Genomic DNA, 17,658 nt, shown 5'->3' on the forward strand with positions numbered 1-17,658 from the left:
AGCTGCCACTAGGCGGCAGAGTGGACCACCTGCCTGTTGTCACTTTAAAAAAAGGCAGGGCATGAGGTCAATGCATCAATGACTGAACTCTCTCTCAAGCATCGAAGAAACAAGAATGATAGAGAATGTGTTATTTTATTTTTGATACTTAGTCAATATCAAATACTTTCATACAGCTCATAAACGATAAGCATTAACGGTGCTATAGATACACATTTTATGTAGAGTAATAATACAAATAAAAAAAAAATATCTCCAAAGAGCTTTTATAAAGGTGCAGAAGGGGGGCGCCCCAGTGGCGCACCGCATACTGCGATGCAGACCTATGCGGTCGACCCGGTTCGCCTCCCGCTCCCGGACGGATTTATCGCATGTCCTCCCCAACGTCTTCTCCCGTTCTCCCTCTCCTCTGTCGGTCCTGTGACCATGATAAGCTGTAAAAATGCTCAAAATCAATCGAAAAAAAGAAAGGTGCAGTAGAAAATTATTGCTTTCCCCCCAAAAAATATTGATCACCATTGAATTTATAATTTAAGAAATCTGTGCGCGTCCAAAATTAATGTTGTTGTTTACATGTTGTGTGCATGTATCCCCTCCCTACTTCCCATTTCCCCACATGGAATGCACCTGATTGGATAAATGCCATACTGGTGCTCTACTGCGACATCTAGTGGCCATTCAAGATCCCCCCTTGAATGGCCCTTCTAAGGTTTCTCTCCTCCACACTGCCTGTGGAGCATTTTTCCCCTATTGTTAGGTTTTAGTGAGTTTTTCCTTACCTTCGCGTGGGGTATGTCTGGGAGTGCTTGTGTAACCGATCTATTATGCTGCGTTGTGTTCTTGTGTGGTGTCAGTAACCAGGCAGGAGTCAGCACTGCATCTCAGGCTCTTTATTGGCCCTGTTAAAACCAGATGCAAAACAGAGTTAATGTTTTGTCAATGTCTTGTTTTATCTTGGCCACAAGATGGCGCCCTCAGTTCACAGGCTCCAGAGAGACTCCATTTTAATTCACATTGAAATAGCACATGGAATGAAACAGTACAATAACTCAATACAAAATAACCAATATGAGTCACTCATTCACCTGTTAAAACAGATACATTAAAATAATACAAAACCACTAATAAGATTTACTCATTACCTGTTAAACCAGATGCAAAACAGAGTTAATGCCCTCAGTTCACAGGCTCTAATGGGAAAATATATATCAGCGTCAGGTTTGAGGCCTACCCAAATGCGTCACACAGCAAGAGATCGTCACTTCTAACTAGCTCCATAGAAAGTGCACAACTGCTCCTCTTTAACATAGATAGTTATTATATACAATCCGGTTCATTGCCCGGCAACTTATCCATACATTTACACCATCATGACGTTCTTTTAACCCAAAGATATGTTTAGAACCACAGAGCAGCTCTTACCTCTTAAAACACCCAGAGAGACTGGCGCGCAGAGGGACGCAAGAGGAAATACGTCACTTCGGCAGGAAGTGACGATTTCAAAATAAAATACTTTTGATAATAAAATAATAATAGTAAACAAAACAAATTAAAATACAACGTGAGGGAAGGATTATTCATTGAATACATAACAGTATATTACACATATATACCTGCTACACGTTCAGCATCCACACCAAAACAAAGGTACAAGGTTCTAACAAAACAATGAAAAAAGGGTGTTTTGGCGAAATTCACAAGAGGAACATATTAACCTGTTACACTTGCATTCATTCATTTATTTGCATTTATTTTAAATTTGTTGGACCTTATGGTGTTCTTGTTTTGTTCTTGACTTATTGTTATGTTTCTTCTTGACTTGTTTAAAGAAGACATGTCCGGCCCATGGGGACATTAACGTGTGTTGTCGGGCCTTACAAATAAATTTGACTTGATTTTATTTGATTTAATGTTATCTATAGCACCTTTAAGTGGCTTGTGGATAAATAAGTGAATTCTTAGGGAATTCGTATTGCCAGCTAGTTGTACCCGTACAGTTCTATTGCTCTACGTTACCCACTGGGTAATTCAAATGCATTGTACTGATTTACCTGTTGCTGGCAATGCCTTTGGTAGTAATCAAAGTCTTCCAGGTCCAATGTGAGATTCCCCTTGCATAGTTCACATGTCTGCACCTCGTTCAGGTTTTTCCTGGAACAGCACATATGGGGAGGATGTTCTGTTATGTACATCCTTGTTTTGTCATGCATGAAAAATCTATACAGTGCACCTACACATCTTTCTAGTTGTTAAAGGGGTAACATTGTGGGGAAATGTGTTTCGGAACGACAGTCTGAGATGTTTAAATGACAAACCTAAACAAGCTGTTCAGAATGATTGCCTTTTGTTATGTCAGAGGGACACACACACACAATAAATTAGCTTTCATTAATCAATTGAGGTCTTGCACTGAATGTTTGTGTAGTGGTCTTTCTTCCAGCATGGCTGCCTGTAACCATTGGTAACCACTTTCAAATGAAAATGCCTAATTTCTGTGCTGTGGTAGAGCAGGTAAAACACTGGAAGGATATTACATGTACTGTTCTAATGTGACTTGTTTACTAGATCCAGTAATAAGACACCAAATTACTATATTTCTCATCTATCAACACGTAGCAACCTGACAGCCATGTTGGAAGATGGAGAACTACACACACATTCCATGCCAGGCCTCTGTTAGCTGTGCTTTTAGGAGCCACACCCACCAAAAACAATGTGTTCATTGATAAATAAATAATTTAAATTAGATTTAGACAAGTTTCCTCGCAAAAAAAAACTTAACAAACACATTCCGGAAAAAAAGCGAATCTTCTAATTCCAATCTGAATTCCGTTACTGTTCCTAATTTATGCAAATTACATGTCATCAGCTTGTGACTGCAACTTGTTCCTGTTCACAGATGACTCAGCCCTGCTGGTCTCTGACAAGAACAAGTTGCAAGTTGAAAAAGCCCTCAGCTCAGAACTGGCTCGCTGATAACAAACTATCACCTGGGTAAAACAGAGTCCATTCTCTTTGGATCAAATCACAAACTCAGCAAGGCCAACAGCTTCTCTGTTACAGTGGGTGACAATATTGTCACACGGATAGATGAAATTACATACCTGGGTTCCATCCTAGAGGCAAATCCTTCTCTGTGACAAAATGGCAACCAATGTAATAAAAAAAAGTCAGCCAATGAACAATATTCTTGTACCGGATCTCCTCTCTGGTAAACAAGAATACCCTGAAAACTCTAACAGGAGCACTCATTCAAGGGTACTACGACTATGCTTGCACCTCATGGTACCAAAGCACCTCAAATGCCCTAAAAACAAGACTACAAACATCACAAAGCAAACTGGTCAGACTACTGCTTGACCTTACTCCTAAAACCCACCTCACCCCTGCCCATTTTGACAACCTAGGATGGCTTAGAGTAGACGACAGAGTACAGCAACTTGCAATGGTCCTGGTCTACAAGATACACTACACCACTAAGATACCCATGTACATGTCAAAATACTTCCCAAAGGTCAGTGTATTCCACGACCACAACACCAGAGGGAGTTCCACAAATCATGTTCAACCCAGATTCGGCTCAAACAAGGGACTAAACACGTTTCGCAATTATGCCACAACAATGTGGAACGCCCTACCCACAGCCGTAAAATAATGTGAATCCCTACCCACCTTCAAAACCGCTCTCAAAGAGTACCTACGGGAGGCTGCATTTCAAAACTGGCCCTGGTAAATGTCCAAACCCCCCACCCACCCAACCCCCTCCAATGTACAGTTTTCTTCCCCCTCGAATGTATATATTCTCTTTTAGAATCTCTGTCTCTTGGGCGGCTGAGTGGCGCAGTGCGCACGGCACCCGCCACTAACGCAGGAGATGCTGGTATTGAGCCCAGCTCTCTGCGTTGCTACCGGCTTGGCCGGCCGTCATACTAACACAATTGGCAGTGTTAGAGGGTAGGAAAGCCGGTGGGTGGGGATTGGACGTTGTGGACAGCGACTCCTACAGGTCGGTTGGGTGACGCCGGTACGGCGGAAACAGGAAGTATCGGGGGCAGCGTGAGCCTCCCATGTGTTACTCCTCGCCACTGAGAGTTCGAGCTGTTGCGGTGAAAAGATGCGACAGGCTGCCTCCTCGTGTACCGGAGGGGACACGTGATGCAAGGCTTCTATCCTCACTACAGCCGACCAGTGGGAGGCATAGTCTAGCAACGATCAAGACAGGGGAGGGAAGAATTGGAAATACAAAATTGGGATGGGAGAAAAATGGGGAGAAAAACTGGATAAAAAAAAGAATCTTTGTCTCTTAAACAGTACTGTATATTTGTATATCTTGTATGTCATAAATGTCTGGACGTAACAGTACATATGTCGTGTATGTCATAAATGTCATGATGAATTGAAAATGGGGGACCCTGATGTAAACAGGACGAAAGTCTTTCTCTGTTCTGCATCCCCTTAACAATTGTGTGTATTGAGCCGTACTGTATTGTACCCATTCTGCAATCTGTTAATAAAGTTTTCAATCAATCAACTGTAATCAGTACTGTTTTTTTTTATCTTTAAACCTAATTTATGTAAAGTAAAACCACATTTTCAGGTTTTCAAGAAAGAAATTGAGCTATACATTAATACAATAACTTCAACAACAAACTAAATAGCTATGAAGACTGTGGAACTATGCTCCCAATTTAATGTTTTCATCTAATCTATTTTCGTTTTATCTTGACTTATGGCATGTTTGTGTTTCTTTTTTCTTTTATGGGTTGATTTGTCTTTTTATTTTCCTGTGTATGTTTTTTTTTTTAACTGACAATTGTCCTGTTTTTGAATTACTACTGAATGCACAACATTTTCTATATCCATGTTGGTGCTTTTATTTAGTTGGTAATCTAAACTGTTCGTGTTTTTACTCCTGTCCAGCAGGCGGCGAGAGCGGCTCTTTCGACCCACAGACCAGCACGTGACCAGAGACCATCTTTGACTTGGCTCTCGTTGATTCGACAGGCTGGACGAGTTCAAGCAAAGGAACCGTGTGGATAGAAAAACAGTCATCATCAACAATCATTCATGTCAATACGCCGTCGGGTCAGTGTGATAATATACATGAACTGATCATGTCTAAAACTCGGCTCACGTTATTGAGGACACTTGTCACAGAGCGACTATCCGCGGCTGTAGAGCTCATTTTAACTTCTGCAGAAAGAACCACGTTAGGATTCAACAGGGACGTTTCCCCCAAGGAGCACAAACTGCATACTGCTGTCGAACGGAGACAACTGAACATGCTGCAGTCTGGCGGAACAGGTGAGTTATTTACATGTATTTTAGTTTTATTACACTTCTTTTGTAGATATTACAGCCTGTGAATCGGGAGTGTGATGCCAAACAACCCAGCCAGGGCCATACATTACCTACAATAAGTTTATGTTAGCAACGTAGCTCATCTTTTGCTCGACTGATTGATTGATTGATTGAAAACTTTATTAACAGATTGCAGAATGGGTACAATACAGTACAGCTCAATACATACAATTGTTAAGGGGATGCAGACCAGAGAAAGACTTTCGTCTTGTTTACATCAGGGTCCCCCATTTTCAATTAATCATAACATATATCATATATGACATACACGACATACAGATAGACAGTACTGCTACAGCTATACATTTATGACATTTCAGATTTGCAAATACAGTACTGTTTGTGATACAAAGAGTCCAGAAAAGAGAGTATATACATTTGACGTAGAAACTGTACATTGGAGGGTAGGGGTGGGGGGGGGGGGCTGTACATTGACATTATGTACAGTTACATTAGATTAAAATGTATTGTCACCATATGATACAGCACAAGTACAGTAGCTACAACGAATCTAACCAGAGTGCAAATGTAATGGTAATGTAATAAAAACACAAGGTACTTGTGCCTTAAAAACCCAATCCGCTTACCAAACACTATGCTGCTCATAGTGGTCAAATAAAAAGGTCACGTGTGTGTGCTGCTCAACAGTTAGTTCCAGCGTCCCAGACCCTTTCCCATGATATTGATTGATTGATTGAACATTTTATTAACAGATTGCAGAATGGGTACAATACAGTACAGCTAAATACAAACAATTGTTAACACTTTGACGACCGATGGGCTTCTTAGTCTAATTAGTGGCTAGAGGACAGAGGAATGTAAACAAACATGTGGGTTTTGTAACCGCTATATCTATACTTTATAGTGTTGCTATCTGTCCATTCTCATTGTCAATTGAGTGCATAAACCGTCCCTTCAAAATGGCTTAAAGAGGAAAAAAATCATCGGTAGGTTGTCATTTTATAGCGCCGTGAATATAAGCTTTATCGCAGATTTCGTCTCATCTATTTTCTGGAAAGCTAGTTATGGAGCTAAAGGCTACTAACGTTATATTCAACAGCATTTCCGTTTTATATATGCTAAAGAAATAACACAAACTGCATATGATCCAGGCTGTCCCAAAGCATGTATGGATGAAGGGCGGCTACGTGGCGTAGTGGGCAAGGCGCTCGCCACGAAATGCTGGAGACGCTGGGCTCGTCAGTTCGAGCCCAGCGCTCCACATTTGCTTTCAGTTTAGCTGGTCGTCCGTACTAATACACATTGGCCGTATTAGGGGGTGGGAAACTGATGGGTGGGGATCGGGCGTTGTGGACAGCGACTCCTACAGGTCGGTTGGTGCGCCTGCGCAGTAGAATCAGGAAGTGTCGGGGGCAGCGTGAGCCTCCCACGCGTTACTCCTCGCCACTGAGAGATCGAGCTGCGCAGGTGAAAAGATGCGACTGCTGTTACCTCAAGTACCGGAGGGGACTTGTGCTATGTATGACTTAGTCCACATTGCAGCCGGCTTGTGGGAGGCAAGAAACAGCGTCCGTGACAGGGGAGGGTTGAATTGGATGATACGAAATTGGGATGGGAGAAAATATAGAAAATGGGAGAAAAAGTGGATAAAAAAAAAGCATGTATGGATGAAAGGGGGGCGGTGGGGGACGTCGATTAGTATTATTGATTACCAATACAGTGTCCGTGTAACTAGTCACATTCACTGATAGTCATAGACTGCTTGCGTTGCTCAGCAAGGTCCGATCCGGCTATAAATTAGGTGATAAATGTCTTACCGTGTGCCTGTGGGATACCCTCCAGCATTTCCCCGTTATCGATCGACATCTGGTAGATCGATATGTCCATTGGTTGATGATAAATCCTCTTATTCCATGGTGAAATCTACGATTCGAAACGTAATACACAGCATGATGTTCGTTTCGGATCAGGGTAATATGATCTTCCATTGGAAGGTAAAAAAAAAAGTCCATTCGCCCACAATGATACTGCAGTGGAGCGATGGCGCCCCTAAGAGGATCTGGCCGGTATTGCATGTTGCCGATTCCACAGAGGAGGGAAGATCTGCAGAGCCGATCGGGGATCTTGATCCGGTTATTAATAACAATAAACAATAACAACTTGCCACGGCTATATACGTGCCTCTGGTCCACAACGCATGGCACCGAAACCCATATAAACTCGTGGCTGGTCCTTAATGTGTTAAGGGGATGCAAACCAGAGAGACTTTCGTCTTGTTTGTACTGTACAGTACTGTATTTGCAAATCTGGTATGTCATAAATGTATAGATGTAGCAGTACTGTCTATCTGTATGTCGTGTGTGTCATATATGTTATGATGAATTGAAAATGGGGGACCATGATGTAAACAAGACGAAAGTCTTTCTCTGGTCTGCATCCCCTTAACAATTGTATGTATTGAGATGTACTGTACTGTACCCATTCTGCAATCTGTTAATAAACTTTTCAATCAATTACATCAGGGTCCCCCATTTTCAATTCATCATGACATGTATGACATACAGGTAGACAGTACTGTTACATCCAGACATTTATTACAAGATAATGAATAGGGATGCACGATAATTATCGGGCCGATATCAGCAATTATGACGTCATCCCGATAAACCCGATAACGTTATTAATAGCTCCGATAATATAATATATTTTTTGGTAAAAGAAAATGCTGTGTGGGTGAATTGGAATGAAGTGCGTTTGTTTTGACTGTAGGCTCATCCCGTTTTGCCAGTACTGTGGTACGACTGACAGCGTGTGGTTTAAGAACAGGGCGTTTTACACAAATCGAGCGCTCCCTTTCTTGGCTGTGACGTAGGCACGTAAGTTTCTGAATCAGCGCTGACGTTAAAAACAAAGATGGCCGCGTCGGTACTCGGAATTTCAGAGGAAAAAGATTGCTTGCTATTTGTAATAAATGCAATGGAGAAGTTCCACAAGGAGGGAAAAGGGCAACAACTTGTAATACATCCAGCCTGACGGGTCACCTGCGGCATCACCACCGCTACGATGGTGTGTTATTGTGTTAACTTAGAAGCCTACGACGACGCGAGGAGCTAAGCAAAGCTAGCCCCTTCCATGGCTGTGATGCAACCCTCGGTTGAACGCAGTCACTTATTGCTCCATAGTAGCCAGGTTAATTTGCACCACCAAGGACTGCTTAAAAGCTAGCGGCTTGAGCCCTTGGGTCATTTCTGTCAAACTTCTTTAATTTAGCAAACGACTCGTCAATAGCTGGCTTTGGATTCACAGCAGCTTCTAGCTTCTAGGTTCTAGCTTCTAGCTTCTAGCTTGTTGCAGGTGACTTGTTGTGGTGGTGATGTGTCCACTCAAAGCCTTTTTTTCAAGGCTCCGCTTTGAAAAAAGAACAAAAAGCTTCGAGCGTCTTAGGTTGGATGTATTATAAGTTGTTGACGGATTGTGAATTTTCATTTGGAAAAATAAATATGGTCACTTTATCAGTCAATACTGTTGTCTTGGCTTTTGTTTCTGTTGTCTGGTTAGGTCACATTTAAGTTGGTGTTAAGTTATTGTCCTGGGAAGTCTTTTTATGTATTATTATTGTATTGTGATATGTTTTGTTTCATGTTGAAAAAAAAAATTTGATAAAAAAAATAATATATACATTAAGAAAAAAGATTATAATACAATAAATATCGGTTATCGATATCGGTTATCGGCCTGAGGAGCATAAAGTTATCGATATCGGTATCGGTGTCAAAAAATCAATATCGTGCATCCCTAATAATGAAGATATACAAATATACAGTACTGTTTAAGAGTTCAACGCCTGTCCTGTCATATAGACCCTGGTGTTGGAAACTCTGATTAATAGACAGAGTTTCTAAAAAGAGTATACATTATATACATTTGAGAGTATACATTTGAGGGGGAATAAACTATATTGGAGGAGGTTGGGTAGGTGGGGGGTGACTGACTGTACATTGGAGGTGGTTGGGTAGGTCAGGGCTGTACGCTAAGCTTTTTCACTAGGGGCACACTTGCCCCTAAATGAGAAATTTAGGGGCAAAGAATATTTTTTAGGGGCAAATTTTTAAATAACTATTTTACCATTATAGTAGGGCTGGGCGATATGGCCTCTAAATGATATTGCGATATTTTTTGGCCATATCACGATACACAATATATATCGCAATATTTTGACATTTCCTAAAGCACTTAAAAATGCTTGATTTAACCCTTTGATGCATACAGTCACGCCAATATGATGATTATAATAAGTCCCTGCAACATATGTTTGCATTATTAAACCATGAAAATGCTTTAAAAAATTATTTAATGAAAATGTACTAAGAGTAGTCTACTGACACACTAATAAAAAAAAATATTTACATCTAAGACTATTTATATAAAAACTCTTGGGTGCCCTTTTTTTGCACAGTACTGTGTTTTCTATCCACTTTAGCCAAACACACACACACACACACACATATATATATATATATATATATATATATATATATATATATATATATATATATATATATATATATACTACTGTGAGAAAATAATAATTACACACAAAGGGATAATGGCTTATAGCAGACTTAATGATTTTAGAATATTTCAGATAATGAAATTAAATGTTTATCATCAACTATCCAGTTAGTATTTATACTGTCTGTAACGTTTGGCTACTTTAAATCATTGAATGTAGAGAGAGAGCGAGAGAGAGAGAGGGGGCGAGAACGCACAAGAGAGCCAGCCCCCCCCCCCCCCGGGTTTTGTTCTAGGTTCGCGTTTTGATCGTCTAAGCTGCCGTAGGTGATGACGTCACACTCGAATGTAAACAGGAAGAGTCTAACACGGAGATGGAAAGTCACAGTGGATGATATACAGAAACGAATAACTAATAAATATGAAGTTATGTTTAAACTTCTGTTGTCAAGCGTTGTCACTTGTCAATATAACCCACCCCCTTTCCTCACTTTTCCACCGTCCCTGCTTCACTCGGGACCACCAGCTAACGTTAGCCTATAGCTCCGCCGTCCCTGCTTCACTCGGGACCACCAGCTAACGTTAGCCCATTGCTCGTGTCAATTAAATTGCATGTTATTAAATGTCCGCGCTGGTCTGTCTAATGAAATTACAACCGCAACATTATGTCGCCTGTACAGCCCTGGTTGTAGGCTAATGTTAGTGTAGTGAAATGCGAATGAAGGGGTGAAATCACTATTCGCAAGCTTGCGAGTAGATATAATTTTTCATTCGCACCGGCCAAATTAGGGGGCAATTTGCGACGATCTCGTCGCAGCGTACAGGCCTGCAGGTGGGGACGGGGGAAACTGTACATTGGAGGGGGTTGGGTTTGGACATTTCCAGGGGCCAGTTTCTAATTGCAGCCTCCCGTAGGTGCTCTTAACCTATGTTATCAATATGTAAAAAATAAAACAATTCCTGATACCAATGTCACACATGAAACGGCAACAACAGAGAAGAAAAGGAATACTCTTAGTCTTAGCCTTAGTTTACTTTGGCCCCCAGCTGACATTATTTCTCCTCAACCAAATCCACTGACTGCCTTTCAATGCTTCTTCTGACGTCATCTCATTCACCGCTTTTCGCAAACTCCGCCTACAATAAATCCCCAACTCTCCCAATAATGATAAAGTTGATCATGCTATAAATCTTCTGCATCCTACTTCCACCTGACAAACCCTGTCTTTCCATCCTCACTATTCAGTTTCTGCTGCTATTCTGCATATCTCATTTTGCCCTTTGCATATGCCTCCTGGCTCCTCCACTGAATCCTCCCAAGGCATGGTCAATTCTATGAAATACCGCTGCACTGATTAACAGATAATGGTAATATACAATGTACAGGTGATTAAACTGGATCAAAAATATATAAATGACAAACTACTGAGTATTGTAATAGTGCTAATCAGATGTACAGTAAGTACAGAGTTGTAGTATTATGTACAGTGATACAGGTATAAAGACACTATGGTAGTAGTAAGTCATACTGGCCAGCAGCCAAGAGTAGGTAAGGGATATGTATAGATATAGTATCTACAGATATGTAAAAAGGATTATATGCAGGTATGTACAGACAGATGTAGATAAATGTATATACGGTTATACACAGCATTATTGTGTATATACCATCATACAGAGCTATATGGGTTAGGCTATATGCAGGTATATAGAAAGGATAGATTAGGCTAGATGGAGCCAAAGAGGTTAGAATGTTAGATGGAGGAAGCCGTTTGAACATTTATTAGCTAGACTGGATATTTGTGACTGATATCTGCAGCGTCATTTTACCAAAATCTTTGCCAAAAGCTCCAATTCAAGATATCTGTAAATTATATTTTTACTAGTCAACGCTCCAATTCAAGATATCTAAATTATATTTAGAACATTTTAAATTGCTCAGATATCTACAACTGATTTATGACTAGTTGTAATTCCAGTTTCAGATATTTACAATTTATGACTAGTCATAATTCCAGTTAAATATCTTTAATAGAGACCTTGCACGGGATATTTGTGTAGGCTAGTTATTTTCTTCCAGCATGGCTGCCTGTAACCAGTGGTAACCACATAGAAAGAAAATGCCTAATTTCTGTGCAGTGGTAGAGCAGGTAAAACACTCAAAAAGCATGATATTACTGTTCTACTGTGACTTGTTTACAATATCCATCCAGTAATACTAATTAGACACAATATTTTTTAAATTGTATTTATATAATTATTAGGGGTGTAACGATGCATCGATCTTAATGTGACGATTCAACTGCATCGACTTGAAAATGTTAGAATCGATTAGAATAGAAATGAACTGATAGAAAATGTATCTAATCGAATCGTGGTCAAATGAAGAGATTTCATGATTCATTGAATCGTTGCCTGAAGAATCGTAATAGAATTTAATCGAAAGAGACCTACATAAACATTCAGTGCAAGTTTCAAGTTTCAAGTTTCTTTAATATTTGTCATACAGAAGTACAGAATACTTTTATACAAAATGCTTCTTACTGTTACGCTCCAGAGACTGTGCAAGACAAGATAAGTATGAAATAAAATAACATAGTAAAATTAGAAGTAAAAAAATGAGGTCACAGTGTTCAGTTTAGACATATGTACAATGTTCGATGCAGAATAGACGTAGTTACCATACAATATACAATACTGTGCAGTGTACTAATATACAATACTATATAGTGCAAGGCAGAAATGGGACGAGGTGCAATTTAGGTACAATTCACAGTAGGTGTACGAGTTGTAGTGCAAATCCTTTATCAATAAATATAAAGTGTAAAGTGTGTTTGTGTGATCTAAAGTGTGGAGAGTGGGTGCTGCAGTGTGTTGTTTGTTTGAGTGAGTGTGTGCCTCTATTCAAGATATGTACATCATCAGAGGTTGGAATATAGGAAGGGGGAAAGCAGGCGGGACAATCAATAGGTGGGAAAATCAAACGTGAAAACGCACGTTATGTTGACTTGTGCTTGACTTACTTGACTTAAGCCTTTGCACTCCCTGTGGAGCATAGGCCAAAAGGCCACTGACGATTTCTTTCCATGTTGCACGTTTTTGGCCTCCCGAACGATGTTGTGCCATCCCAGTCCAGCCTCTTTCATTTCCCCTTCCCAAGAACGACTTGTGCAATAGGTATCAACTCCTTAAATATCAGGAATGTCAATTTCAATATTGTAAACTAGCCAAATCGTCAGCCTAGTTTACCCTTGTTGTTTGTAAATCATCAAAAAAAGGTCAAATACGTTTATCAGTATGCACCTGAACCAGGGTTAAAAAATAAAATAAAAATAAAAATAGATTTTCGGGGGCTTTTTTTTAGGGATGCACCGATATGAAAATTGGCCACCGATACCGATTGTTCAACTAACACAATCGGCCGATACCGATACCGATATTTGTGGCAAAAAATAAGTATTTGTAATTTTTTTAATATTTTTTTTTGTAATTTTTTAAAAATGAAACTACTGTATATTTGTATGTGTGTTTGTATTTGTAGGCCTCTTTACTTACTTAAAAAAAGGAAACATCAAGAAATATGTTTATGGTATTAATTATTAATTCCACCATGCCATGTAGCACTATCCCTCTCCCAGTATCGTCTGGTGGCCTGCAGATGGATACTATTCTCTCAACCAGCGCTCTCAACCAATGCAATAGAACCATTTTGATTGACAGTCGATTCGGCCAATTACGTCACACCGCTAGCACCCACCTCCTGCTGTTCTTACCACCAATCGGCAAGCGTTTATTCATTTTCTACTTCCGGGCATGCCGCCATTGATCTGCTTGCGAGAACCACAACAAGCTAATACGTTAGCTGCCCGCCGACCAGCACTCCACAAGATGACCAAACGAGACACAATGATTTTACTGCAACAAATGTTATAATAAAACAAAGCCTTTCTATACATTTGTCTGGTTGAAAACTTTATTAACAGATTGCAGAATGGGTAGTTGGGTACGGAATGAGCAACGGAATGGAACTGAGCTATGAACGGAGTAATGCCTTGCTTACTTGCTATCTTCGGGTAAATAATATGCTGATGTTATTGAACGTGTAACACTAACTATATAACGTTAATGCCACAAAACGAATGTTTGTGTCATTTTAACAGCAGATACTTTCTTAAATGCCATCTTCCCGAGAGAGGGGTGTTGAGGGGGAGCTGTGATGGGTTCGCTTGGTTGTGTTATTAATAGCATTGAACAGATAACCGAAAGCTAGCGTTAACTAACGTTAAAGGTTTAGCCATAACGTTACCTTGGCTAAAGTTGGGGCTATTCATAATCCAGCAATAATGGCTGCTAGGCCTGCCACGATAACACATTTTGCTGGGCGATTAATTGCCCCCGAAAATATTGCGATAAGCGATATTATTGCGACCGGTTAGAGAATTTTTTTTTGGAGAAATTTATTTCCCAAAACTTTTATTTTGAAGCCCACCGCTCCGTCTTTTCCGGTGTTTTAGACTTTTATTTTGAAGCCCACCGACCGGACCGGAAGTGTTGTTGTGATTATCAGGTACTTTTTTAGTCCCTGCTCTGTCGTGGTTCCAAGCGAGTAGAAGTGAGATGCATGCATCTTATTGGTAGAAGTGGTACCAGAAAAGTCACGTGAAACACTGCAGACCACTGATTGGTCAGAATAGAGACGCGTCACTCGTTGGAGAGTCTGAGGGAGTCTGAACGAAAACAGAACGCCGCCATCTTTAATGTCTCGCATAGGATTTCATAATCATTATGTTTGCAGCAGGCACAAGTGCAATAAACAAAGGATACAGTCACTGTGTATTCTGCCTCATTTATTGATTAAACAAAACCGACATCAACACAATTTGCCACCGAGCGGAGAGTTTAGTCTCGCAAAAAGATCGCTGACTTGTTAAGGCTTGTTGTTAGGTTAGGTGCTAATGTTGTGCTAGCGTTTTAGCATGGCTATCGTACATAGCGTGATCAATATAACTCGCTATTGATTGTTTGTATGAGTAACGTTAATGCTAGTAGAATAGACACAATGAGGGGTAACGTTAGCCCCACGGAGCTCCTGTGCTGTGCTCTGTAGTAAAGCCAGCGGCCCGCCTCCCAACACGGACAGTGACTGACAAGGGGCACTGGTTCCGCCTCAAACAAACGCGCAAATAGCAATTAATCGCGCCCGTCAAAATCATTGCATTCATTTTAATTATCGCGGCAATTAATCGATTTATTGCTTATCGCGGCAGGCCTAATGGCTGCAGACCTGCAAGCAAAGTACAGCAAGTTGGCAAAGGAGTATTCCAACGTAAATCACATTTTCACCAGTAACGTTAGTCTTCCATCTCCCGGTAGCTCATGCTAGCTAACTGTAGACTCCTTTACATAAGCCTACTGCGAGGGGCAAGTGGACTGGCTTGGGTTAGACGCGTGCTTGAAGAATTCAAATGTCCAGAGAGCTCTTATCATTTTGGATATGCCAATCCTTTTATTGACTTATCAACCAAAAATATATATACAAAAACTCTTTTTACTAATAACACTGACCGCCGACCTATACGGCACATCTACCTGAACACGACAAGACACGGTCAAAAACTGTATGGCTATTCCACTTGCGCACCTGGGGCTCATCACCCTCTCATCAGTATATATGGGTAACCACCCCCTGTGGTGGTTGCCATGGTGACTAATAATGCCACACCTCTGCACCGTGAGTTGAAATAAAACTAAATAAACAGAAGGGCATTTTGGCTCCAACACACCGGCCCCTAATTGAGAATGGCAGGAGGCCAGGAACAATTCAAAATAATATTTACATAATGGAGCCAATAAATGTATACAAAAGAACTCAAAAAACAATTATTTGAATTAGAAGCTTTAAATTGCAGCTTCTTGAAGCAAGCTTAGTTACTGGTCTACACTCGTGCAGAACGCACCAGTCCTTTCCTGTCGGGATAGGTCTCCAGGACTCTTCCAAGTAACCAGGAACCACATGGGGCTGTAGCATCTGCGATCAATATAATGTCTCCAGGGACAAGACTTTGTCTCTCCTTACTCCACCTCTGCCGCTCCTATAGCAAAGGTAAGTATTCTCAGCCAGTGTTTCCTGTTCCATTTTGTCTGCATCCTCATGACTCCGTTTCTTTTATGACTCATCTCCAATAGAGTCTTTCGTAGTTTCAGGATCCAAGCAACTGACCTCTTCAACCTTTTCTAGTTAGAAAGTAGGTGATCAATTGGTGTGTGGCACTTGGTGCATCGACAATTACTGCATTGATGTTGAGATCCTTTTTGACCTCAGGGTCATCAGCAGAAATTGTTGTACTCCAAGATACCATCTGGCCACTCTTCCTCTGGTTTCCAAAGAAACTCAGGGCCCTCAATCCACCTTCTGTTGGTCAGCAAATCATCCACCTTAACTCCCCTTGAAGTTTTGTCAGCAGGGTTCTGAGTGGTATAAATGTACCTCCACTGCGTGACACCAGATGTTCTTTGGATGGCAGAAATCCTGTCTCGGTGGAACTTCTCATCTCTCCCAAACCTCCTTTTCAGTCCAAGGATGCGTTGCCTAGCAACAAACTGATTGTTTGGCAGAGACACTTCTTTCCTTTTAAAGGGATGCTCCAAGGTGTAATGTCCGTGCTGAAGTTTGCATGAATCAGTCATGATTTCCATGAACTTCATATCATCCCTCGACATTTCCTCTTTGCCTTCTGATGACCTTTCATTAAAATCATGGTTGTACTGATTGTTCAGCAACTCCTCCAGATTTGTTATAGAGATCCTATTAACAATAGCAGCGGGGTTGACATTCTCACTCCGCTGCTCACTGTAGCCTGATAGGGGACCATTAATGACCCACCCCAATAGGGTCTTAATGGCATATGGCCCACTGCCATGACTATTCACAACTTCCCAAGGTTCAAGCAATTTGGAGGCATTGGTACCTATCAATAACTCCACATCAGCTTGAATCCGAGGAAGGGCAACCCCATCTAAGTATGGCCACTTAGCCAACTCCTCTTGGCTAATGATGTTACTTGTGGTTACGGGCATCCTCTTCTGGGTGTAGACCTTGGGCAGGTCATAGAACTGTTTCCCAGTAAGGCTGGCGATCTCCAAGTCTGTCAGCATGTAGCTGGACACCGATGCCTTTGGGCCCATGGTATGTAAGCTGATTTGTGTTTTCCTTCCTGTAAGGTTCAGCCTTCTCATTAGGGTTTCTGAACAAAATGTGTCAGTGCTGCCTGGATCTAAAAATACATATGTTGTAATGATGTTGTCTCCCTCGCCGGACTTCACCTGTACAGGCAAGATTGACAGAGCCCCATTGCTGCTTCCGGCCCCTGTTTGTCCACATGTCTGCAAAGAGATCTGTGCGTTACTCACCGAAGGTTTCTTTGGCTGGTTTGTGTTGCTTGCTCTCTCCTTCTGATTTATATGAAGAACACTGGGATGGTTTTGGCTGCACAGCTTGCAAGTCAAGCGCTTCTCGCAATTCCTGCTAAGATGTCCAATGCGAAGGCAGCCAAAACAGATTCCTTTTTGTCTTATAAAAGTAATCTTGTTCCTGTGTGTCTTCTCCTCCATCTGAGGACATTGATCCAGAGTGTGGTTTTTAGAGCAACATACACAAGTGTTGGTGTTGTGAGCACATGCATTTCTTTGCTTTGCAGGGGTTTCGATAGTAACTGTGGTTGCAAAACTGTCTCCTATGAATTTGGGTTTAATTTGTGATTTCATTCTGTTCATGTTCATAGGTCTACTTCCTGTATTTGGTGGTGTATTTTGAATGTCTCCGAA

General features: G+C 41.0%; 1 protein-coding gene across 1 annotated transcript in view; it reads left to right on the forward strand.

Moving 5' to 3' along the window:
- The first annotated feature begins 5,186 nt into the window (after nt 1-5,186).
- The window catches only part of LOC311241744 (uncharacterized protein), a 45,065-nt gene continuing 32,593 nt past the window's right edge, over nt 5,187-17,658 (forward strand). Inside the window, exon 1 of the mRNA XM_084330642.1 lies at nt 5,187-5,304. Within this exon, the coding sequence (XP_084186768.1) occupies nt 5,283-5,304 (22 nt within the window). The 5' untranslated portion in view covers nt 5,187-5,282. The remainder of the gene's footprint in view (nt 5,305-17,658) is intronic.

Source organism: Notolepis coatsorum (assembly GCF_963971535.1).
Source record: "Notolepis coatsorum genome assembly, chromosome: 15".
Lineage (NCBI taxonomy): Eukaryota > Metazoa > Chordata > Actinopteri > Aulopiformes > Paralepididae > Notolepis > Notolepis coatsorum.